Here is a 23,611-nt window from a genome sequence, read left to right on the forward strand (position 1 = left end):
CTCCCACTGCTCGGGCATTCCACTCAGTTGAGCTTGCCTTCCGGCGCATCAAGGCACCAAGTTCCAGAGTCAATCCAAGGTCTGGATGGGCAATACAAGACTTGGATCATGTCGGTTCAACCGCCGAGACTTATTAATCATCAAGTTGTTTGTGCAATCCAGTCGATTGGATTCGAACAAAGAAATACTCGGTTCCCCGCCACGTGGGTGCCCCACCTGTCAGAAGCTTGAGCCAGGGCAAGAGAGGATGACGGCACCAGCAGCGGGCCGTCTGGGCGCTCCGAGCGGCAACTGAGCAACTGCGAAACAACATCACTCCGAAGAGAAGCTTAGATCTGATCTGAATTCGAAATCGAAAAACCGGTACTATCTCACATGAGTTAAAATCCGAGGGAGCTACTAAGATATATCGCCCAATTTAATTAACTAGTTTTGCTTTGTATCCTGCGACACAGCCGCAGTTGCAGCCCGAGGTGCAGCAAGGATGGATGCGCAGCAGAAGAGGAACATCGTCATTGTTGGTACGTCAATTGAAGTCCCTCGAACCCTGCCAGGTGCGCAAAAAAACAAACAAAAAACAATTAATGCTCATGCAACCTAACCGGCAGGCGGCGGCATCATCGGATGCACCACGGCCTATTACCTTACACGCCATCCCAAGTTCAACCCGGCCTTGCACACCGTCACCCTCCTCGAAGCGACCGCCATTGCCTCGGGCGCATCTGGCAAAGCCGGCGGGCTATTGGCGCTATGGGCATATCCGACCTGTCTCGTACCGCTATCATACCGTCTACACAGGGAACTGGCAGCCGAACACAACGGCGCAAAGCGATGGGGCTACCGCCGTCTGGGATGCGGCAGCTTGGCTGCCGTAGTTAAAGCGAATGATTTAGAATCGAGGCCATCAAATCCCCCGCCACCTTCAGCGAGTAACGGTACCAATGGCGACCTCCCTATACAAAGTGCCGTTTCAGAGGAGACGACGGGGGAGTGGGAGAAGCTCCCAAAACAAGACAGCAGGGCGGCCGGTTTACTACAAGATTCCCCCTTGCCGTCCGACCTAGATTGGATCGATGGCGGGTTAGTCCATCAATACGACGAGATGGGCTCCCCAGGGTCGACCGAAACATCCCAAGTTCACCCCTTCTACTTCACCAACGCTATGGCCGACTTAGCAAAGGAGAAAGGGGCCGACATCCGGCTGCGGGCTAAAGTCACCAAAATCCACGATACTAGGATAGCTGGCGTGCACAGCGTCGCCTATGAGGACCGCGATACAGGGGAATCACACACCATCACCCACGTAACCGACGTCATCGTAGCAGCGGGACCGTGGACGGGGAAGCTGATCCCGCGGACGAGAGTCGAAGGCTTGCGGGCCCACAGCGTGGTCTACGAAGCCGACGTGAGTCCCTACGCTGTTTTTACCGATATCCAACTGCCAGCCGACTACATTCCCGACCACCGCGCCGGCAAGGGCCAGAAACGACGCCATAGGGGGAATGTCGACCCGGAGATATATGCCCGTCCCTTCGGGGAGGTGTACGCATGTGGTAAGAAATTACTAGTTATCCTGGGGAAAGAGAAGAGCAGAGAAATATTTGAGGACAAAAAGACCGACTAACATCACATCACCAACAGGCGAAACCGACAACATGATCCCCCTTCCCGCTACCGCCGACGAGGTCTCCGTTGACCAATCCCAATGCGACGACCTCCTGGCCTATATCGCCACCGTTTCCCCCGCCCTGGCCGCCGCCCCCGTCAAGGCCCGCCAGGCTTGCTATCTGCCGCAGCACATCCGTTTCGGCGAGCAACGTGGCCCATTGATCGGCCCGACGTCTGTGCCGGGTTTGTGGGTCGCCGCGGGGCACACTTGCTGGGGGATACAGAACGGCCCGGGGACGGGCTACCTCATGGCGGGAATGGTATTTGGGGACAAGACGGATGAGGGGGTGGGGCGGTTGGATCCGAGGAAGTTTAAGGTTTGAGGTTGGGGGTATCTGTTTACGTGGTTTAAAGGGGACTTCGATACCAGGATCGGAACTCAAAGATTTAGTGGGCAAGTAAAGGGTTTTTTTTCTTTTTACGAGTTTCTCTCATGGCGTTTCCTTGGTCTCTACCATCTATATACACGCGATGATCTGCCCGTTGTCGAGATACCAGCCTCTTCAAACACCTCATTGCTTCCTTTCCGATGGTCCGTCGTCTTTGCCTTGCATGTTTATTATCTGGCTTCTGATCCAAAGATTGGCACTGGCTGCAATGTGAAGGCGAACACATGGCACGTTCTTGGTCACTCCACGACATGGCGATAACCGCCTGGCGTAGCTCTTGAACGTATAAGCCGCATTGGTTTCCCGACATGCCCTTTCGACGGTATACCTCGATGCTATTTACTACCTATGTGCAATGCATTAAGTGGCCAGCTCTTACGGCTGACGCGATAAACCCCTCCAAATAACCACCCCCCTTTCCAGCTGCACCCCTTTTACACATCCAAAAATATACAGCACACCACCCCCCACCCCCTTATTCACCCACCCACCCCCTATCCACACCCACAGCCCCCCCCCCCCCCCTATAACGACTTCTCCACCTCCATCACCTCCCTCACCCCCTCCTCAATCGCCGCCACCCGCGCCTTATCCAGCCGCTGCAGCGGCCGGCGCGGAAAGCCCCCATACCCGAAATAGCTCTGGATCGCCTGCTTGGTGCCCGCGATCGCCGCCTTGGTGAGCACCCAGTCGCCGCGGGCGAGCGTGCGCTGGAGCGCGACGGCCTCGTCGGCCCGCCCGGACGCGTACAGCTCCCACACGCGCACGCACACCTTCGGCATCACGTTGGCGCCCCCCGCGATGATGCCGCTGCCGCCGCTGGCGAGCGTTTGGACTGTGAAGTCGCACATGCCGCCGAAGGCCATGTAGCCGGATCCTGGGGCAGTGGGGGTCTGGGCGTCGGTGGCGAGCGCCACGCGGGTCAGTTTGCCCGTGTTGCCGCAGGTGAATTTGGTGCCGACGATGTTGGGGTGGGCGGCGAGGCGGATGAGCAGGTCCGAGTCCATGTCGATGCCGGCCACGGCGCCCGGGTAGTTGTACAGGATGAGCGGGAGCGGGCTGGCGTCGGCGACCTCGGTGAAGTAGTCGTGGATGGCGTCCTCGTTCATCAGGGCGCGGAAGTAGGAGGGGGGCAGGAGCAGTGCGTAGTCGGCGCCTGCGCTGGCCGCCTGCTTGCACAGCTCGATGGTGCCCCGCACGCTGCCCTCGGTCGCGCCGATGATGATGGGCGTCTGGGTGAAGCCGGCCGCGTCGAGGGCCTCCCGTGTGGCTTGTGTGACGGCCAGCTTCTCCTCCCGCGTGCAGTGGATGGCCTCGCCGTTGGAGCCCATGGTGACAAGGCCTACGAGACCGTCCCGCACGAGACGCTCGGCGTGCTTCTTGATGGTGGGGATGTCCAGGTCTTCGGTTTCCGGGTCGAAGAAGGTCATGGTGGGGGCGTAGATGCCGCATGGGAGCGGCCGCCGGGTGGCCTCGCCGCCATTGGCGGTGCCGTTGCCAACAGTCATGATGGTTCGAGGTAGCGAGACGTGGGAGCGGGTGTGAATGGAAAGAGATAGACGATCAGAGGTCAACACGTAGTGGGAATCAAGGGCACGTGGGGGACTACGGGAATGGAGGACGGAAGAGGACGAGACAGTAAAAGCGGAAAGATGACGGCTTATGAAGGAAATTGGGGGTCGCAAAGTGAACAGACGTTCCATGACCTAAGCTTGACCAGGGCCGGTGGGGTTCCGGAGCGTGTCCGGAAACCTAGTTACTTGTAGACGTCTGTCGCCTGCGAGGAGCCCGAATGAGATACTGGGGCAACCGGGGGCGGTGGAGGTCGTGGGGCCGGTGTCCCTGGCTCCCTGGGCGAGACCTGGCCAAAAGCTCACGCAAAAGGCCGATGGGGCTGAAACTCTGGGGAAGATGCGGGAAAACATGGATCTCCGCGACCACCACTCCACGCAGGGTGGTGGGCTCGGCAAGTTTTCCTTCTGGGCTGCTATATCGGGGTAATATATAACTCGATTAGACCAGAAATCACGCACCGAAGTACCATTGACAGCAGTGGGATGGACGTCGAGACCCGGTAGGCCGGCAGAAGACACGGCGGGCAACAGCCAGAACTCACTAGTCCCGGCAGCCGGGTCCAGCCAAGCAGCTCTTGATTGAGGTTCAACGCTCAAGACAGAAGTATAGGAGACCCAGAAGAAGGGAACCGGAGTCTTGGGACAGGGAACTCTCCTTGGATCACCAGAAAACATCCCACCGCTCACGGGGGTGCGAGCCGGGGTTCGAGAGCCGGTCGAGGTGATCTGCGGGTGCTATACCTGATTGGTTCGGGATTCAAGCCACGAGAATGGTGTAAGTGGGCGCTCTGGCTGCCACGTTTGCAGGGAACCCGGGGAGACCAGTCCTTGATCAGATGATGGTTCCGTCAAGCATGGCTAGAAAAAGGCAGTGGGTGTGGTCCGGAAGCTCGAAAGGGGAGGCACGGGCATGAAGCTCTCTGCTGCCGAAGCCATTCACAACCCATCAAGTAAAACTTGGCAGCACGGAGACCGGCTTGAGGCTGGCCCAGCTTCGCGACGTTGTCGCCGGAGGGAGGTGCGGGATGGCGGCAGAATGGAGGGGGAGCGGATTGGGCAATCTGCAGACCCCACACTACACACACGGATGCCGGTAATAAGGTAAACATGCGCGGAAAGAACATGGAGGCGGAGACCACGGAAGAACGAAAACTTGGCTCGGAGAGACGGCAAGGCCACGAGAAGCATACCACAATGGCTGCTGAGGTGAGTCGTTGGGGAGGACAAGTGGAGGGAGGGGGAGCATGTCAGTCCCCCCGTTCTCCCCGCATTCGTTGGCGTGAGGATGGATCTCAACGACGACTCGGGTGATGTGAAGTCGAGAGAAGCGACACGGGTTCAAGCTCGTCTGCTCGGTGTGAGACGGAAAAACGAATTCCGCCAATCATGGCAAGCGCTTTCTTTCACAAGTTCTCGACTTCGGATGTCGAACTCGCGGCTCTGGATTAAAGAAGTGATGGAGGGGAAGAATAAGAAATGGATGGCGACATTTAGCCGGTAGAAGATAAGACGATTCTGGTGAAACTCGAGCCTCGGTACGGTATCCTCCTCGTCGCCATCATTGCAGGGAAAAATGGGAGACGCATTCAAAAGAAGGAAGCGCGGTTGACGTTCCCTGATCAACTGCAGCGGAAAGTTTGATGCGGGGAAGAAACGTGGGGGTGGGTCCATGTTGAGTGTGGGTCCAGCCGCCTTGGCAGCTTGGGACTTGGCTTCCCCAATGGATGCCCCGCAATCCACCAGTGGCTGCTGGCCAGGGCTTGCTGTCCCCTGAATTGAACTTCCGTCACGGCTCTTCAGCGGCTCAACCTTTCACCACCTAGGTACTGCGTGATCTCAGAAGGCGGAGGCCTGAAGATGGATCCTTTCCCCTTTCGCAGCGCAAACATTCCACAAATGAACGCTCTGAGCGACATCGAGTTGGAGCAACTTGTGACATGGAATGGTTCACAACTCGTCCAATGCCCCTCCATTGCCCCTCCAAATGCCCCAATTGGCCCCTCTTTCCATCCCATTGTTACATGTACCCCTCATCACGAATTCTTCCGGAACGGCTCCAAGCAGCGGTTCCCGGCGATGATTGTGCATGATCCCGTTCCATCCTGGGGATGAATTGGATTGGCAATCAAGGTGAGAGGGAGATGCCGACGGTGCTGTGCTCAGCGCTCCAATAATTGGGCTCTTCTCCCTCCGGTTTCACACGGTATTTCCCTCTCAGGCCGTCGACACCTCTCCACAACAGCCTCACCTTCAATACCTTACCTTACCTTGGTACCCTACAATCGCAGTCAAGATGAAGACCCTCAATGTGTTGATGGTAAGCTCAGAGGATCAAGTGCTATTCATGTACGCGGGCTGACAACGGTCAATCAAGGTCGGTACCGGCGAGTACACCACCGGCTTCGTTGGTGGTGGTGCCTCTGGTTCGGATAAGAAAGTTGGCGTCGTGGGCTTGACCCTGTTCGACCTTCGGAGGAGAGGCAAGGTGGGCGAACTCTCGATGGTGGGTGTCAACGGGACAAAATACCCAGCAATCCGTAAGCTGCAACATATCCCGCGGTGACACAACATCTCCTGACGATATTCTGCAGGGGAGCACCTCCAAAAGAACATCACCCAGGCTTACAACAACCTGGACACATCGTTCAAATCGTACCCGGCCGACGATGCCAAAGACCCCGACGCGTACAAGGCGGCCATTGATGCCCTCTCGCCCGGCGATGCCATCACCATCTTTACCCCCGACACCACACATTACCCCATTGCCCTCTACGCTATCGAACGGGGCGTCCACGTCATGATCACCAAGCCAGCCGTGAAGCTGCTGGAGCACCACCTTGCTCTCCTCGACGCGGCCGAGAAGCGCGGCGTCTACGTGTACATCGAGCATCACAAGCGGTTCGACCCTGCCTACTGGGACGCCAAGGCCCGGGCCCTGAAGCTAGGAGACTTCAACTACTTCTACAGCTACATGTCACAGCCCAAGTTCCAGCTCGAGACTTTCAAGGCGTGGGCCGGGATCGACTCGGACATCTCGTATTACCTCAACAGCCACCACGTCGACATCTGCGACTCCATGGTTTCACAGCTGGGCTACGTCCCGACCAAGGTCTCGGCCTCGGCGTCCAAAGGTGTTGCCGTGAGCCTGGGGTGCCACGAATCAACCGAGGACACCATCTCGCTGCTGGTGCACTGGGAGAAGAAGGACGACCCGTCCAAGCGGGCCACTGGCGTGTACACGGCCTCGTGGACGGCACCGCAGAAGGCCGGAGTGCACTCCAACCAGTACTTCCACTATCTCGCCAAGGACGGTGAGATCACCATCAACCAGGCGAAGCGTGGCTATGATGTCGCCGATGACAGCGCCGGCCAGCTTGTGTGGTACAATCCCTTTTACATGCGGTACGCCCCGGATGAAGATGGCAACTTCAATGGCCAGAGCGGGTATGGCTATGTCTCGTTTGAGAAGTTTGTAGACGGTTGCCGGGCTGTTAACGCCCGGGAGCTGAAGCCTGCGGATCTGGATGCGAAGGGGCTTCCGACTCTGAGGAATACCATTGCAACTACGGCCATTCTCGAGGCCGGGCGGCGGAGTATCGACGAGAACAGGGAGGTGAGGATCGAGAGCAAGGACGGGGCCTGGAAGCTGGTTTGATGTAGTTGAGGCACTGTAAAATTCTCAATCTACACAATATCAGCCTCTTTTTGGACTTCTTGCCGCGGACGCCGCATTATTGAAGACCGCTCGTCATACGGTGGCCGAGAGGGATTCGTGCTTGAGCCGTCCAGCCTTGCCAATGAGCACCCCTGAAATAGCTGCGCCCCCCGCGCGACTCCGCACACTTAGAGGCGCCCAAATCGGCTGAGCCCCAGTAAAGACAACATGTCTGACGTTGCCTCAAGAAACAAGGCTTCCTCTAACGAGGCCCTTTAATCACGATAGCTTGTCAGTTTTGTATGCGTCCGTCACTTCGAATACACCAAGCGCCAGTACCTAGTTATAACCCACAATGGATCCCGGGGCCATTGTGGGGATCATCTCACTCGGCATCCAAGTTGCGGATGGCCTGGTGAAGTATTACACGGCCTATAAGGATCGAGAATCGGATACGGCTCATACGGTGAAACGTCTAATCCACCTTCTTAATATACTGGGGATTCTGCGCAACAACCTGGTCTGCCGCAAGTTCCAGCCCGACGAGAAGTCCTTGCTCGAGGCCATCGAACGTTCAGTGGGCGACTGCGAGGATCTCATTCACGAACTCCAGGAGGAGACGGACAAGTTCACCAAAGCACCCTCAGCCGGCGTTGCGGCGGGCGTGCGTGTGACAGGCCGCCGGCTGGCATACCCGTTCCGCCAGAGCACGCTACAGAAACTCGACGAAGACATCGACGAGATATGCGCCAACCTCACACTGGCCCTGCAGGTCCTGCAACAGCAGGACCTCGGCAGTGTCCAAGACGAGATCCAGGACACCAAGGCCCTGCTCGAACTAGTCCGCGCCGACCAGATCTCAGCCGAAATCCGAGACTGGCTCAAAGCGCCCGACGCCTCGATCAACTACAACGAAGCCTGCAAGAAGAAATACCCCGGCACGGGGCTCTGGTTCATCAAGAGCCCCCAATTCAGCACCTGGCTCCAGACGGCCAACTCCTTCCTCTGGCTCAAGGGCTTCGCCGGCTGCGGCAAATCGGTGCTCTCCTCCACCATCATCCAGCACACCCTGCGACACCGGCGCTCCAACCCGCGCGTCGGCATCGCCTTCTTCTACTTCACCTTCAACGACGACGCCAAGCAGGACACGTCCGCCATGCTGCGAGCCCTGATCCTGCAGCTGGTGCCGCAGCTCCAGAGCAAGGACGCCCTGCCGCGCCTGCACCAGAACTACCGCGGCGGCACCCCGCCCGACCAGGCGTTGCTGGATTGTCTGCACCAGTTAATAGCGCAGTTCGACGATGTGTATATTGTTTTGGATGCGCTGGACGAGAGCCCGCGGCACAAACACCGCGAGGACTTGTTGCGGGCGCTGGACGAGATGCGCGGCTGGCAGGGGCCGGAGCTGCATTTGCTGGTGACGAGCCGGGATGAGCAGGATATCAGGGAGGAGTTGGGTCCGGCGGAGGATCAGATGGTGGCGATGGGGGATGGGTTGGTGGATGCGGATATTGCGGCTTTTGTGGCGGGCCATTTGAGGGATAATCGCAGGCTGAGGAAGTGGGAGAGGTTTCATGGCCAGATTGAGAAGGCGCTTACCGAGGGCGCGAAGGGAGTGTAAGTTTTCCTTGTCCGGGTGGTGTGGTGGAGGGGGTCAATATGGCTGACCTGCATAGGTTTCGTTGGGTTGAGTGCCAGTTTGCGGCGTTGGAGGCTTGTCCGGGGAGCAAGACTCGGCTTGATGCCCTGCTTGGATCACTACCGCGGACTCTGGACAAGACATACGAACGCATGCTGCACAACATCGAGGAGGAGTCAGTTGACGATGCCAAGAGGATCCTGACGCTGCTGTGTATAGCGAAGCGGCCGTTGCAGGTGGAGGAGCTCATTGACGGCATTGCGGTCGAACTCGGAGACGACGCGAAGTTCAACGAGGATAGCAGACTGATGAACCAGGACGACATCCGCCACATCTGTCCGGGGTTTATCGAGGTGGATTTTAATAAGGAAGACAAGGAGGTGACGGTACGCATCGCGCATTACTCGGTCCAGGAGTATCTGGAATCCGACCGGATCCTTACTTCGGGGACGGCAAGCTTTAGTGTCAGGCGCAGAGAAGCCAACACCGAAGTCGCGTCCATCTGTCTGGTCTACCTGATGGACCCCGAGCTGTCCGAAGCGTGTATAAACCAGACCTGGGGCTTCGGATTCGCCGCCATGTACCCCTTAGCCACGTACGCGGCAGCCAACTGGGCAGAGCACTACCGCGAAGGAGACGGCTTAGATCCCGCCCTCCACCGTCTCGCCCTAGACCTCTTCCACGACGACGAGGGCACTCTCGTCAGCTGGGCCAACATCTACAAATGGACAGGCTACAAGCGCGACGGCCTCGGCGACCGCATCCTCTCCCCACTCTACCTCGCCGCCAGACTCGGCCTCGACCCCATCGTCCGCGTCCTCGCCGACGAATTCGGCCCCACCCCGCCCCGCAAGCACTACTTCGAATCCGCCCTCATAGCCGCCGCCACCTCGGGCCACGCCAGCACGGTGGCCCTCCTCCTCGACCACGGCGCATCCATCAACCACCTCGGATTCGAGGGCACCGCACTCCACCTCGCGGCCCGACACGGCCACCTGGCCGTGGCGCAGACCCTCCTCTCGCGCGGCGCGGACCTCGAAGCGTGCGACTACCGCGGCAAGAGCCCCATCTACGACGCGGCCGCGGGCGGCAAGGACGAGATCGTGCGGCTGTTTCTCGTGCGCGGCGCCGACATCGACCCGGCGCCGGGCGGGTACGACACGCCGCTGGAGTGCGCGGCGCGCGGCGGGCGCCATGCCGTGGTCGCGATGTTGCTGGATCGTGGGGCCGATCCGAACCGCGGGCGCTACGCGCGCCCGCTGGAGGCTGCGCGCGAGTATCCCGCTGTTGTGCGGTTGTTGCTGGATCGTGGGGCGGATATTGATCTGGGCACGCCGGCTGCGCCGCTGGCGCTGGCGTGTAGTGAGGGGGTGGTGGGCGTGGTTGAGGTGTTGCTGGATCGGGGTGCGGATGTGGAGAGGGCGGGTGGTTTTGCGCGTCTGCTGGAGCGTGCCGTGGCGAATTCTGATGCCAGAGTGGTTAAGTTGTTGCTCGAGCGCGGGGCTGATGCCAACGGAGGTGAGGGCGCCGACCAGAAGCCCCTCGAGGCGGCGGCGGCGTTGCGGGCCGCGGCTCCTGTCTTTGAGCATCTGCTAGATGCCGGGGCCGATATCAACGGCGGCCTGGTCATGACGCCGCTGGAGAAGGCTGTTACCAAAACGTCGGTGGCAAACGTGAAGCTGCTCCTTGAGCGTGGTGCGGATCCGAACCTGGGGATCCAGATGACGCCTCTGGAGGCAGCGGCGAATGGGGTGACGGAGATTATCATGGATCTGCTGATTGAGAACGGCGCAGATGTAAACAAGGGGATTCAAATGACGCCGCTCGAAACACTGATGCAAAAGCCAGTGATACAGTTCCGGTTGGTGGAGCTGCTGGTGGAGATGGGGGCGGACGTGAGCCGGGAACTCAAGAACAACCTAGCAGAGGCGGCGAAGAGTGAAGGGTCCGATTCCGAGAGCATAATAGCCCTGTTATCTGAGGAAACAGAAGTGGAGAGCATTGAACGAGTTGGTACGATAGGAGTACCGCAGGCACCGATGATCGTAACGGGGCCAACCGGGGCTATCCTACACGTTGCTGCCGCCGATAAATAACAACATGTTACTCTCGCGCTTTTTGGAATGTTTTAGATAGGGCGTTGGAATCGAGTGCGGTTCGGGTTGTCGATCCGAGCCTTCTTCGCACTTGAGAGTTGAGATTCGTCTTTTGTAAAACCCCTCTGGCAAGAATGACTGCTAGAGACCGTCAAGAGCCGACATGACTTTTGTTTTCATCGGCGGGCTGCTTGTATTTCGTATTTCGTATCTTCGTACGAAGCAATGCTTCTCAGGGGCTCCTTTTGTTTAGGGGCAGACGGTTACCCGAGGGACAAGGGTTAGGGTCCAATTAAGCCGAACTCACATGTATGTACAGAATACGTACTTCGTACCAACCGAGAGCTGCTAGATGCTGTGCAACAGTGCGAGGTGTTAACACAAGTTCCAAGTTTGAGCCAGTTAGTTATGCTCGTACCTATCTGATGCATCTCTGCGGCGTTGGTTAGGTACGGGTCGAAGTCGCTGACGACTCATCGGAGATACCTGTATATATGTATGTACATACAGACGGATTTAGGTACCTAGTTACGGAACACATATAAATTACAGCGCAACCATGTCCCCTTCCGGCGCTATCCGGCCCCTCTCAATTTAGTCTCCGGCGCCGCTCCACAAAGCCGAAGCCGCTCACATTTAGCACCGAGCGGCGCCGAGTACCTCCTTCAACAAGCACGTCAGCCAACCTCATTTTTCCCCGGGGCCGCTCACATAAGGCTGTGTCATTGCCTCAGAAGTCTGACTTCCAACCCTCACTTTCCATGAGCCATTGGCCATTAAAGTAACGGCTTACGCCCGCTTCAATTTCTAATTTTCTCTACTTACTTCCACCTCTTCCACCCCCAAATCGTCTTCTCTCCAGACACTCACCGCCAACCAAAAATGACCTCCGGCCACGCTCCCGACCCGGAGCCGGCGCGCTCCAGCTTCTCACATACCGCCCACGAAACAACCCCCCTCCTGCACCACGTCCCCCCCGACCCCATCTCACCCCATTCCCCAACCCATCCGTCACCCTCACATTCACCCTCACCCTCACCCTCACCCGAAACCGACGAAACCACCATCCTCCCCACGACGCCCCTCACCCCCACCCGCCTCTGGCTGACCCTCTGCGCGACATGGGTCGGCGTCTTCCTCGGCGCCGTCGACGCCTCCATCATGGCGACCCTCTCCGCGCCCATCGCCAGCGAGTTCCGCTCGCTGAGCCTGCTGTCGTGGCTGGCCACGGCCTACCTGATCGCCAACGCCACCTTCCAGCCGCTGTCGGGCCGGCTGACGGATATCTTTGGCCGCGGGCCGGGGCTGGTGTTTAGTAATGTGATGTTTGCGGTGGGGAATCTGGTGTGTGGTCTGGCGCGGGATGAGGGGGTGATGATCCTGGGGAGGGTGGTCGCGGGGATTGGGGGTGGTGGGTTGATGAGTATTAGCACGTTTTTGGGGTCCGATTTGGTGCCGTTGAAGAAGAGGGGGGTGGTTCAGGGGCTGGGGAATATTGCGTATGGGTGAGTGCTGCTTGTTTTGAGACGTACACATATTCCCGTGATGCCGGGGGAGTGGGGTGGATGGATGGGGACAATTTGCGTTGGCGGTGCTGAGTGCTGACCAAGGCTTGCTTGCTGGTGTGATATAGGACTGGTGCGATGCTCGGCGGCGTGCTGGGCGGCTTCATCAACGATACCTCGTCGTGGGGCTGGCGTCTAGCGTTCCTCATCCAGGTTCCGGTTATCGCCGTGTCGGGCCTGCTGGTGTGGTACCTCGTCGACGTCCCGCCCAAGGTCTCCAACAAGTCGCTGCTTGCGCGCATCGACTACCCCGGCTCCTTCTTGACCGTCGGCTTCCTCGTCTTGGTGCTGCTCGGCCTGAACGCCGGCGGCAACGTCCTGCCCTGGACCCACCCCCTGGTTCTGACCACCATCCCACTCGGTGCTGCCATGCTAGTTGCCTTGATATGGTGGGAGAGCCGGGCAAAGCAGCCCATTATCCCGGTCCGCCTGCTCCTCGACCGGACCGTCCTCAACGCCTGCGTAACCAGCTTTCTGTCGTATGTGTCCCCCTTGGTCCACCATCCCGAAACCGAAAGATATGGGACTAACTGGAAGCCAGCACGATGGTCACGATGATGATCATGTACTACCTCCCTCTGTACCTGCAGGTACTCGGTTATTCCGCCACCCAAGCCGGCATCCGCATCCTATCATCCTCCCTCGGCGTCTCCGTCTCGTCCGTCGGATGCGGTCTCATCATGAAGAAGACCGGCAGGTACGTCGGTCTCGGCATCGCCACTCTCCTGGTCTCCACCACCGCCATGTCCCTCACCGCGACCCTCGACGAGAAGGCGCCGAACTGGGTCCCCTTCGTGGCCATGGCCCTCCTCGGCGTGGGCTACGGCGGCATGCTGACCGTGACGCTGCTGGCGTGCATCGCGGCGGTCGACCACACGCACCAGGCCGTCATCACCTCCTCGACCTACCTCTTTCGGTCCGTGGGCGCGACGCTAGGCATCACGGTGGCGTCGGCCGTGTACCAGAACATCCTGAGGGCCCGCCTGTGGGAGCGGTTTGGCGACCTGCCGGGCGCGGCCGAGGAGATCGAGCGCATCCGCGACGACCTGAGCGAGCTCACGAGGCTGCCTGCGGGTTGGGACGACGGCGTGATCAAGTCGTTCATGGAGGCCTTCAGGGGCGTGTGGGTTGTCGCGCTTGCTCTGACTGTTGCCGCCTTGATTAGCATCTCGCTGATGAAACAGCATAAGCTACACGCGAACCTGGCTCGGCAGGAAGAATAAAAGAAAAGGGGGCGTGGGGTGAGCGGTTAGGGGGTGTTAGAGGAGTCTCAGTACTTAGACATACATGCACCCATGCGCGTCTACTAATTATAATGGTGTATGGGTGTAGAAGCGAATCGAAGAAGCCACAAGGGACTGAAGGTTGCTCAGTTGACCAATCATCTACTGTTGACCACATTTCGGTGCGTCTAATACCAGTGAGTAGTTAGTCCGTCTCGAGGTTAATAATACTTGTGGTAAACGTGTAACAGGGGACAACCCCAAGCAGAGTTCTCGCACATGTTCATAGCATGAATTGCACCCGGTATTCCCCTAACTCTGATTCCAACCCAATGTCTTTTGATACTCAATGCAATGTGTACAGACCCCCATGACTGCCAAACGCCATGCTATATCCACAACCTGAAACCGTGCCAATACAATGCCATTTATCCATCCCACCTCCCCATCATGCAATACATAACTGCCGGTTACTCCTCGTCGCTACTCTCCACAATGAACCCCGCCCTGGCTCTCGGCCGAGACCTGGCAGCGGGCTTTGCCACTGGTACATCATCATCCTCATCCTCCCCATCCCCCTTGTCCGCAGACTTCTTAGGGTTAGACGACAGAGGCGTGTCGTCTGTAACTGCGCCGTCCTTGCTAGCCTGCGTGAAGTCCATAGCATCCGCGTCTGCGTCCGCGTTCGCGTCCATATCTACGTCCATATCCATGTCCTCATCCTCACCGCTGCTGATATCAACCACCTTGTTTTTCTGCACCGGCTTCCTCCTCTTATTCGGCCTGCTCGCGGGCGCCTCCGCCTCCGACTCTTCACTGCCATCCTCAGAAGCCGTACCATCCCCATCCTCACTCTCCTCATCCCCCCCAAGCGCAGCAGCACCCGACTTCCTCTTCCTCCCCTTCCCCCTCTCCTTCGCCCCCTCCACAACCATCGCAGCATCCTCCTCCTCCTCCCCCACCGCCGCACTCAACAACGCCTCCCACGCCGACGCCTCGACACCAGAGGGCCTGCTGCTCAGCCCAAACGTAGCATCCTTCGCAGCCTGGCGCTCCGTCTCGCGCGCAAAGAAGGCGCGATCCCTTTCTTTATTCCCCTCCCAGTCGGAATCGTCCTCGCGCGGGTCCACGTACACGTCGCTCTTGATCTTGCGCGCCTTCTCGAGCTCCTTCTTGCGGCGCGCGCGCGCTTTGGCCTCGAGTTGGGCGTCCGTTTCGGCTGTGTCCGGGTCGGAGCTGCCCGCGCGCCGGCGGCGTTGGCGGCGCTTTTTGGGCGGCTCGTCGAGCGCGGTGCGCTTGCGTGCGGTGGGCCCGCCCGCGGGGAAGAGCATGCCCGTGCCGTCGTCGTCGGAGCCGTCGTTGATGAGGTCGTTGATGCCGTCCTGGTTGTCGTCGTCGTCGTAGGCGACGCGTTTGCGCGGGGCGGTCTTGCGGCGGAGTTGGTCCTCGGCGAGTTCGCCGTCGTCGAAGGTGGGTGGGGTGAACTCGGCTTTGTTGATGAGGGAGAGGGTTTCCTTGAGGGCGTCGGCGGTGACGGTGCCCGGTATGACCCAGATTGCGTCGGGGGTTTCGTCGAGCGTCGGGGTGAGGCGCTCCAGGCCGACTAGCTTCATGAGGAGACGCAGGTGCGGGTTCTTGAACATGGCTGTGCGGCGGGCGTCGTTATCTGGCCGCACGGTGGCGTGAGCAGCTGTCTTTGCGGTGGCTGGCTCAGCAGACTCGTCTGCTGCTTCGCCGTCTGCCCTTTCGGCTGCCAGGGCCTTCTCGGCGTTTTCCCAGGCTCGCCGCTCGCTCTCTGCTTCGGAGAGCTGCTTCTTCATCCATTCCAGGTGATCAGTCTGGTTCCTATCAATCAGAACGCCGACAACAATAGCAATCTGTTGCTCCCGCTCCACCTCGCGTTTAAACTCGAGCTCGGCGGCTGGCTTGGGGTTAGAGATAGTCTGCTTCTCGTGGCCGTATTCGAGGTAGTGAGCCGTGCTGTTGATTTTGGAGAACAGCAGCTCCGTAAACAGTGCTGGCCGCTCCTCAAGCTTTTTGATACATTTCCGTATGGTTTGCATCGCGAGATCTTCCCACTCCTTGTACATGGAAGAGCTCTTATCGAGCGGCTCTGGACCTTTGATCATGTTGTAAAACAGGTGGATGATGTCCAGGCGGAACAGCATGACGCCCATATCTTGCTTGAAGGCAAGCTTGAAGAAGTACCGGTGAGCTCGCTTCAGCTGGGAGTCGTCAAGATCCCGGTAGTATTTGGTGAAGGTGACGAATGTGTCGACCACGCCCTGGGGCACGAACCTCATGGCAAACCGCTTAAAGTCGAATTTCCTTTCTTGGCTCGTCTTCTCAGCCTGCCGCTCATCGTCTGCCGAGTCGTCTTCGGCATCGCCTTGGCCTTCGTCGTCCCCCTGTTCCCCCGCAGCCCTGACCGCTTTCTTCTTCCGCCGTGTCCTCTTGCGGGAACGGACTTGTAGGTCGACGTTCTCCTTCGAGTATGCCTCGAGGATGCGGACGAAGGTATGTGTGAGCTCGGTACAGGCATCAAGGTATTCGAACCCCTGATCTTTGTATGTGCGAACAATATTCGCAATCAAGTCATGTGTTGTCTCCTCATAAAACAGACGGCTGAGGATGTTGTCAGCAATCTCCTCGTTCTCTTCGTTGCCCGAGCTGGCCATTTCCTGAACGGTCAAAAGAATCTGGGTAAGGCAGCGCATGACCGTGGTTAATAACCGCCAATCTTTGTCACCATAGGCGCGATCCAAGGTACGACTCATGGTGATGAACATTTTCTGGTTGAGCACCTCGGCAACGAGGTTAAAGCTCCCCACGTCGTCTCCCGCCGAGGATTGCTTCTTCGAGTCCCTTGCCGCTTTTTTGCGCATCCGTTCCGCTTCCAAGAACCATGCAACTAAGTAAAAGAACTGGCCATGGTGGGATTGCAGCACGTGTGGCGCCTCGCGGTCGAGTGATTTCCTCACGTGCGAAAATAAGGGGTTAAAGCCGGAGTCGAGGAACTCGGACACAAATGACTGAAGTTGCTGGCGGGCTCTCTCGTCGAGAGATACTCGGGGACCCAAGTCCTTGGGTTCCATGTCCTCTTTCCTAGCGCGCCTCGGTGGCTTGAAGCTCTTGCTGCTGTCCATCTTCCTCTCACGAGTTGCAGCATCCAGCAAAGCGTCCTGGCCCGAGACGGTTGATAGCTTGCCGCTCTCTCGCTTAACCCAGATCATGGTCCCAAAACGGCTATGTCGAGTCGGCGCGTTTTTGCTGTACGATTTCAACATGGCCGCCTCCTTCCTCATGGCGGCGGTCAGCTCGTCCTCCTTCATTTTGTGCAGCCGCTTCTCGCTCACGAAGAGCTTGCTCGAGTCGACCCGTTTGACGAGGTGAAAGATGATCTCCAAGACGATAACGTCCTCGGTCCGGAAGTCCTCACCCATATTGGAAGCGATGGTGAGGATGACTAGAAAAATATCCTGGAAGGTGAAGGCGTCTATGACGGTCGATCGAGAGACTTGTGTTTCATCTCCCTCGTACTTGACGCCCGGGGGAGGAGTGATCATGGCAATATTCCTCAGGAAGTATAAGACGAGCTTGATAACACCCTGGTCGCGAGACGACCGATCGCCGTTTGGGATGGCCATGGATGGCAGGGCCAGCCTGACGGCGGTGCTGAGGATGGGCGCGGCGTCGAAGTTTATGATGGCCCGTTTGTAGGCCAGCTGGGCGAGTTGTAGGACGGGCAAGTGGCGATGGTGGTTGACCGTCATGGTCTCGGTGTCCCTCTCGATGGGCCAAGTGAGCGGCACCATGACCTCGAAACAGCCCAGGGCAATCCGCTCCTTGTACTTGCTGCTGCCTTCGTTTGGCGACCATGTGGCCAGAATTTGCAGGAGGTCGGAGCTGACGAGATTCGACTCGGCCAAGCATCTTGCGACGTCCATTCGATTCGTCTTTTCGTCGTAGAAGCGGATCCATCTCTTGAGATCGCGGAGCACCTCGAGGGCGTCGTCTCCGAGATTGTAACCGTCATCGTCGTCGACACCGTGACCACCGAGCTAGAGGACGAAATCAAGAGTCAGTGGGATTCTAGTTTCAATCTAGTTCCAATTTAAACGAGCTCAGAAGAAGATGGGAGCAACCTACTGCAGATACCAGGCTGGTGATGTGTGCCCGGACCTCGGGATGCACAGTGTCGTTGTTGACCTCGGCGTCCTCCATCTTGGGCAAAGATCACAAAGACGGAATAGAACGTGAGGATTTCGACATGTGCAGCCCAGTGTCAAAAAGCTCACAATTCGGCCGTGACGTTGACGAGCGTTGGCTGGCGTTGGCTGGTGTTGAGCGTTTGCTTGGCATGGAGCGCGCAAACGCGTCGAAATCAATTAATCGATCAATCAATCAGCGCGACGCGTTCCACTCAGCTCTTGGGTTCTCTCAATTCTACAGTGCTTTGGACAGTGTGGCTCTTGGCATTTCGGGTGATACTGCGTTTTATCGCACTGTATTTTATCAACGCCCAGCACCCGCCCGGCCTCCGGCCAGCTTGCTCCCCATCGGGAAGCTTTTACAGATTACAACAACCCCTTCCCACGGGAAAGGCCGGCAACGTTCATGCATGTTCATTCATTCGCCACGAACTACCCAGCGCCCCTCAGGAACGTGCCCGACCCCAAAACGCTGCTTGGTAAAGGCAGACGGACGGCGGGGATGGCCGAACGCGTGCGCCACAAAGGCCCAGGCCCGCGCCTTCACGGGCGAGATCATGATGGAGGGCATGAGAGGTGGCTCGGTGGTCGGAGTATCCGTTCGTGCAGCCGGCCTATGGTGGCCACCGCACACAGTAAGTGCCCCATTATTGACGCGGGAGTGTGAACCGGCAATATATTTTGATTGCCGAGCATTTTGACGGGTCTCAGGGGCAAAATCTGGTCTGGCGCTCGGCATTGCGTTTCTCGGCGTGCTGGACCAAATTGGCCATCATCCATCTGTGTGGTCCGTCAGTCTCGAACCGCCGCTTGAAAACTTGCTAACCGATGACGAAGATGGGGGCGAGAACAGCTATGGTATAGGGGTATAGCCGCCGTGTGATCAGGAGAAGTTGGAGCACATGTCCCTGGTACCTAGCCGCTCACCACCGACGCAGACCTGCCCGCAATCCTGCCAGGTCGTGGCGGCTCGGGTGCGCATCCGCGAGCTATACTTCCCCGCATGCGGAAGCAGGAGCTTGTTTCCTGAACCGGGAGGTCGTTCAAGAATCGCCGGCTGCTCGTCATCATCTGACGGGGAGAGATGCCCCCGCCTGGCGCGGAAAGGGTCAAGCCACACCCCAACCCGCTCTCTGGAAGCGGCCGACTCCATCCCGCGTGTCCAAGAAGGCCAGACGACGCACGCTATTCCTGCGTGGAACCCGACCCCATGCGGGGAAGAGAGGGAGCAGGACGGCATGTCCTCTTCATGCAGCAGTATGACTCGCGCACCACGGCCCGGATCTTGGGTCGCTGGCGCCAAATCCCACGAGTGGCTAAATGGTAGAGTCTGGGGACGTAAACGAAAGGGTCGACTCGAACCAATGGTTACGCCACCTGTGGAAGGCCGGTCGGACAAGCGCAGACATTAACGGAAAACTTCAAGGAGAAGCGTTCCCTTGCTGGCGAATAGAGGCAAGTTGAAACCTGGAGAAGCCCAGCAGTTCTGTGGCCATTTATCCGCCGGGATGTTCCAAAACCAGAACGGCGGCATGGCCAGCATGCCGATATCGAACGTCTCCAAGAATAGAGCTCTTTCACATTCGGCTGTCGGAGGCCCCTCGATTCAACGCACACGGAAAACATAATTGCGAAGCCGGCTTTCACGGCCGAAATGTTTCCGGTCATCGCGGACATCCATCCAAGAAGCGGACTGGTTGAAAGGCGCACTGGAGTGTTATCCTCGCCGGGTTTTGAGCCGGCAACGGTGCCTGTAACGAAATACAGCCGATAACTGACGGCGCGTGGCTGCGAGCCCAAGAAGTCAGCCGTGTACATGGGAAGGGTTTCGGAATTTGTTTCCAGCACCTACCTAACCGGACGATTAAGCAGGAAAGCAAAACGGAGAATTGAGGCGCCGTCCAGTTCCATATCACGCCCGTGGCCACTCCCTTTGCTTGTCCATGCTGGGTGCCGTCGGACGCCACGGGGTTGAGAGGACCGTCTGCAACCTCTGCCGTGCTTCACGCCACGCAGTATCGATCGCGCATGTCAATGCCGATGGAGTCAAGGCCTAGCCTGGGCTGGGCCTGGCTTGCTCCACCAAGAAGGGGTGATGCTAGTGTGATGCTGGAGAGCCTCCTTGCCGGATCGACTTCGGCGTGGCGACCATATCACAGAAATACATAACATGCCTCTCTTCACTGAACGGCCGGACGCACCTAACCAGGCCGCCATGCCCCGAAGGGAAGGTCAAATGTGCTGAAGCGTGGGGAAGAACGCGCACCTGTGCCGAGTGTTACACCGCAAGGCGCGTGTCCAGAGACGAAGGCCCGACTGCGCACCGTCTCCAGACCAGCGCCGCCGGGCTGTGCCCCCAGTCTTTGGAGCCGAGAACCCACATGTGCCCGTACAGGCTGCGGCTTCTGTGATTGTCCAATTGGCGAATCGACGTGTATTGCCGTCAAGCCGACCTCTCGCCATGCAATCCACACGGGTCGATATTAATATGCGCCTGGTGTGCTGATGGGGCCGGTCTCGTGGTCAGTGGAACTCCAACAATATGCATATCAGCGAGATCATGCACTTAAGAGCAAGCAAACTTACAGGAGCCGGGGATCCCGCCCTGAGCCATACTGGTTTAGCTATGTGGTGGTTGGCGGCCCAGCTGCGCAGCCTCTAGTGAGAGATACGGCACACGGATTCCAGCGGGAGACCATGGGGATAGGTGGGTGGGCCATTGCTTCGTCGACCACGCCGCGCGAGCTGCACGCCGCCAGCCGGGCCTGCGCAATGTCGCACATCAGAAACAACTGCGTGATGCGGTTGGCCCAAGAGCTCAGATGGTGCCGCCACATCGAAGACACGGCTGCAGCCTGCCTCCTGACTGCCCGTAGCAACATCGAATAGCATGGACATGATTAGACTGGAGATGCTTCGTTGCAAAAGAACGGATGGCTTTGCGCCCACCGTGCTGCTCACGGAGCTACTCGCTCGACGGCGGGAGCGAGCTCATCACTTGTTTGGTAGGAGATGAGTTTGCCTGCCAGGCTGGACCGCGCGCGCATGGCTCCTTGACCGTGGCAAAATGCGGGAAAGCACAGGTATAGCAACGAGCAGGTTCATGGCCTACTTTGGTGGAAAGACAGAACCGGTTGACCTCTGACTCCAGCAGATGAAGGAATCGTAAAATGCGGGTTCAAGAATGCCGCGCTCCCTCAGAAAGAGCATCACCTCAAAACTTTCAGCAAGGCATGCGTTGGCTTGAACCACCGCAGTCTGGGTAGAAGTCGAGGGGCAGGCGCGTAGGAGGTATGGTTGTGCACCTCCACGCATCTTGCCCGTGGTCCATGCCCTGCCCCCTGAGGACTGAACCGCGCGTTGTTCCTCCCGCTGCCTCGTCTCGGGGCCCCAGGAGGCGCAGTAAACAGATAGAAATACCAGCTGATTGGAGAACCCGGCGGGCAAGTGCATTGTCAAGGGCCGCCGTCCATCACAAGGGCCCCTAGATCTCGTCCAACCGGCGACGTTTGTGTTCCCGTCAGCGCAGCTCGGAAGCCACGATGACGGTGCAACACTCGTATTGGTGAACCTAGAACATGTAGCTGGGTGCCAGGGGTTTCATCCACAGCCAGGCGCCGTAGGAACTCGGGAAGGCGGCTCTGGTAGCTTTTGCACGGGAGGACCAGGCCGCTTCCTTCTTCAGCCGCGAACGGCGTGGCTTCTCTGATTTGCTCGTGCCTGACTGGAAGTCCGTTCCGCCATACATCATGGTGTGTTCGCTCAGGCGAAGAACCGGATTCGAGGAAATCACGATCACAATAGCCTATTTAGTTAGGGCACGTCCAGGGCTTCATGGCTGGAGGTGTTACTCACAGCATCGTACCACCACTAGCCCTCCCAAAAGCCGAGTGGAAACCTCATCGATGCTACTGGGGGTCTCGGTGAAATTGGCGGATGTGAGCAAAAACTCAATGAACCGCTTCCAAGTAGGCGTATCGACAATCATCCATCATGATACATGTAGGGAGGTGTTGACAACCGGGACCGGTGGGACGGGATCTCTGTAGACGCATTTCGGGCCCGTGGATTCCGAGGCCTCAAGCTGGTTGACTGACCGTAGACTTACAAACAAGCGAGCGAGCCTTTTAATGGCCCGCATGTATGTACATACGAATGAACATATTTTGTTGGTAAACCCGGGTCGGATCGGTTGTGTATTAATAACCCTGGCCAGACAGGCGAGAGCGGTGACCTCGTCGATGGCCGAGTTGAATCTGATACGTGAAGGGGGTAAGCCGAGGAATGGCAGTTGCATCTGAATCCCCATGCCAAAGCCGTGGTTTACACAGTCCTGCGTCTGCAAGGTCATCGGTGGGTTGCGGAGGGGAAACCGAGTTTCGGCATCTGTCCCATCTGCAAGACGGAAATGACCGTGGGGTGAATTAGCGCCGTTGCCGAACCCTGGCCGAAGCTTCTCAAACCGCGGGCACCCCTTTTTTTGCGCTTCATTCAGAAGGTTGCGTCTGGCCAAAATCCCCAGGAAATGCTCGATAACATGGAAGTCGAGCTCAAAGCGGAACTCGCATCCTCAGCTCCGGCCCTTGTTGTCATGATCATCGCGACCAGGGCAGCTTTGGGAATAGGCCAGGGGTGATTCCCGGCGCAGGGTCAGATCTCAGTGGCTGTTCCACAGGGAAATGGCGTTGTTTCGGCCGCCAACCATCCGCCCTCCCGTCGCGCCATCCCAAATTCGGACATGCTTCCAGAATCTCGCGGGAAGCCAATCGGCACAGTTGGCATCGGATTTCACCAACCCCAGCACGTGGATGGGCAGTTCCCGCCGAGTGGGACCGCATTTGTTTGACATCTGAGCAGGCACTCACAGGCCACCGCCGAAGCTTGGAGATGTGATACCGACCCGAAGGGGCGTCCGTGATGGAGTTTGTCTGGCCCTGGGAGAGCCGGGTATCCGCTGCTGTCCTCCCACGGACATTCAGCTTCATTGTTGTTTGGGCTGGTGCCCAACTTGATTCTCCCAGGGGGTCGCGGATTCAGCGAACAAACACGGTCGGCGATGTGTTACAACACAGTGCGATGACTACAGTCAATGGGATCCCTAACCTGGTGACGGTTAGCTGCAAGAAGCGAGTGCACTTTCTGGGGCGTATGCCTAGCTTTGTGGAAGAGCGCCTTTCCTCGCTCTGAAGTCTGCGAAGCATCTATCTCAACCTCGCGCAAATTGATTCCAATCGTCTGCAGGACAATACCTGTGCGTCGAGCTGCGGGATTGAAACCGGTAGTCGTGGTATTTCTTGAAATGATGATGTTGGCTGGGGATGTTGCACAGACGTATTGCGTATTCGTACATACAGAAAGAGGGAAAATGGCGAGAAAGATGCCTGGCCTGCTGCAACTTCGTGGCTCTCAAATTTCAAAACTGTTCCTTCCTCAATTGGGTGCTCATTGGTATGGACGGGAAGGTCCATTGTACCTGGCTCTTTCCCTCTCCTCTACCTACCTAGGTAGGTGGAATTATTGCGCAATTTCGATTGCATCAAGTCAGATTTGGAATCCTTATTTCTATTCAAGCAATCGAACTGAAATTTGAA

General features: G+C 58.0%; 7 protein-coding genes across 7 annotated transcripts; 4 read left to right on the forward strand and 3 right to left on the reverse strand.

Annotated features, from left to right (window-relative positions):
• Positions 1-251: 251 nt before the first annotated feature.
• Positions 252-2,023, forward strand: B0H64DRAFT_99865 (FAD dependent oxidoreductase). Its single transcript, XM_062809080.1, has 3 exons — positions 252-521; positions 609-1,553; positions 1,642-2,023. Exons 1-3 carry the CDS (start codon positions 485-487, stop codon positions 1,989-1,991), a joined length of 1,332 nt encoding a protein of 443 aa, XP_062662930.1. The 5' UTR covers positions 252-484; the 3' UTR covers positions 1,992-2,023.
• A 558-nt stretch (positions 2,024-2,581) lies between these two features.
• Positions 2,582-3,565, reverse strand: B0H64DRAFT_415727 (L-threo-3-deoxy-hexulosonate aldolase; the record flags this gene model as incomplete). Its single annotated transcript, XM_062805118.1, has 1 exon — positions 2,582-3,565. The coding sequence occupies one exon, from the start codon at positions 3,563-3,565 to the stop codon at positions 2,582-2,584; it is 984 nt and encodes a 327-aa protein (XP_062662931.1).
• A 2,269-nt stretch (positions 3,566-5,834) lies between these two features.
• On the forward strand, positions 5,835-7,353 carry B0H64DRAFT_99893 (uncharacterized protein). Its single transcript, XM_062809081.1, has 3 exons — positions 5,835-5,948; positions 6,006-6,168; positions 6,223-7,353. Exons 1-3 carry the CDS (start codon positions 5,925-5,927, stop codon positions 7,284-7,286), a joined length of 1,251 nt encoding a protein of 416 aa, XP_062662932.1. The 5' UTR covers positions 5,835-5,924; the 3' UTR covers positions 7,287-7,353.
• A 154-nt stretch (positions 7,354-7,507) lies between these two features.
• B0H64DRAFT_472558 (ankyrin repeat-containing domain protein) lies at positions 7,508-11,093 on the forward strand. Its single transcript, XM_062807941.1, has 2 exons — positions 7,508-8,903; positions 8,963-11,093. Exons 1-2 carry the CDS (start codon positions 7,642-7,644, stop codon positions 11,019-11,021), a joined length of 3,321 nt encoding a protein of 1,106 aa, XP_062662933.1. The 5' UTR covers positions 7,508-7,641; the 3' UTR covers positions 11,022-11,093.
• Positions 11,094-11,903: 810 nt separating this feature from the next.
• On the forward strand, positions 11,904-13,809 carry B0H64DRAFT_316361 (major facilitator superfamily domain-containing protein; the record flags this gene model as incomplete). The annotated part of the gene is made up of 3 exons (XM_062800283.1): positions 11,904-12,526; positions 12,655-13,065; positions 13,128-13,809. The coding sequence occupies 3 exons, from the start codon at positions 11,904-11,906 to the stop codon at positions 13,807-13,809; spliced, it is 1,716 nt and encodes a 571-aa protein (XP_062662934.1).
• Positions 13,810-13,986: 177 nt separating this feature from the next.
• On the reverse strand, positions 13,987-18,157 carry B0H64DRAFT_455344 (topoisomerase 1-associated factor 1). The gene is made up of 2 exons (XM_062807300.1): positions 17,959-18,157; positions 13,987-17,870 (listed from the first exon to the last, which is right to left on the reverse strand). The coding sequence occupies exons 1-2, from the start codon at positions 18,031-18,033 to the stop codon at positions 14,280-14,282; spliced, it is 3,666 nt and encodes a 1,221-aa protein (XP_062662935.1). The 5' UTR covers positions 18,034-18,157; the 3' UTR covers positions 13,987-14,279.
• A 3,035-nt stretch (positions 18,158-21,192) lies between these two features.
• Positions 21,193-22,524, reverse strand: B0H64DRAFT_99999 (uncharacterized protein). Its single transcript, XM_062809082.1, has 3 exons — positions 22,129-22,524; positions 21,876-21,939; positions 21,193-21,825 (listed from the first exon to the last, which is right to left on the reverse strand). The coding sequence occupies exons 1-3, from the start codon at positions 22,369-22,371 to the stop codon at positions 21,476-21,478; spliced, it is 657 nt and encodes a 218-aa protein (XP_062662936.1). The 5' UTR covers positions 22,372-22,524; the 3' UTR covers positions 21,193-21,475.
• Between the last annotated feature and the right edge of the window lie 1,087 nt (positions 22,525-23,611).

Source organism: Chaetomium fimeti (genome assembly GCF_033439085.1).
Source record: "Chaetomium fimeti strain CBS 168.71 chromosome Unknown B0H64scaffold_2, whole genome shotgun sequence".
NCBI lineage: Eukaryota > Fungi > Ascomycota > Sordariomycetes > Sordariales > Chaetomiaceae > Chaetomium > Chaetomium fimeti.

Coding starts and splice junctions, on each gene's coding strand:
- B0H64DRAFT_99865 (XM_062809080.1), top strand. CDS start 485: ATGGATGCGCAGCAGAAGAGGAACATCGTCATTGTTG. Junction 522..608: donor GAGGAACATCGTCATTGTTG/GTACGTCAATTG, acceptor CCTAACCGGCAG/GCGGCGGCATCATCGGATGC. Junction 1,554..1,641: donor CGGGGAGGTGTACGCATGTG/GTAAGAAATTAC, acceptor CATCACCAACAG/GCGAAACCGACAACATGATC.
- B0H64DRAFT_99893 (XM_062809081.1), top strand. CDS start 5,925: ATGAAGACCCTCAATGTGTTGATG. Junction 5,949..6,005: donor AGACCCTCAATGTGTTGATG/GTAAGCTCAGAG, acceptor CGGTCAATCAAG/GTCGGTACCGGCGAGTACAC. Junction 6,169..6,222: donor GACAAAATACCCAGCAATCC/GTAAGCTGCAAC, acceptor GATATTCTGCAG/GGGAGCACCTCCAAAAGAAC.
- B0H64DRAFT_472558 (XM_062807941.1), top strand. CDS start 7,642: ATGGATCCCGGGGCCATTGTGGGGATCATCTCACTCGGCATCCAAGTT. Junction 8,904..8,962: donor ACCGAGGGCGCGAAGGGAGT/GTAAGTTTTCCT, acceptor TGACCTGCATAG/GTTTCGTTGGGTTGAGTGCC.
- B0H64DRAFT_455344 (XM_062807300.1), bottom strand. CDS start 18,033: ATGGAGGACGCCGAGGTCAACAACGACACTGTGCATCCCGAGGTCCGG. Junction 17,871..17,958: donor TCACCAGCCTGGTATCTGCA/GTAGGTTGCTCC, acceptor TTCGTCCTCTAG/CTCGGTGGTCACGGTGTCGA.
- B0H64DRAFT_99999 (XM_062809082.1), bottom strand. CDS start 22,371: ATGACCTTGCAGACGCAGGACTGTGTAAACCACGGCTTTGGCATGGGG. Junction 21,940..22,128: donor AAAGGCTCGCTCGCTTGTTT/GTAAGTCTACGG, acceptor AATTTCACCGAG/ACCCCCAGTAGCATCGATGA. Junction 21,826..21,875: donor GCTAGTGGTGGTACGATGCT/GTGAGTAACACC, acceptor CTAACTAAATAG/GCTATTGTGATCGTGATTTC.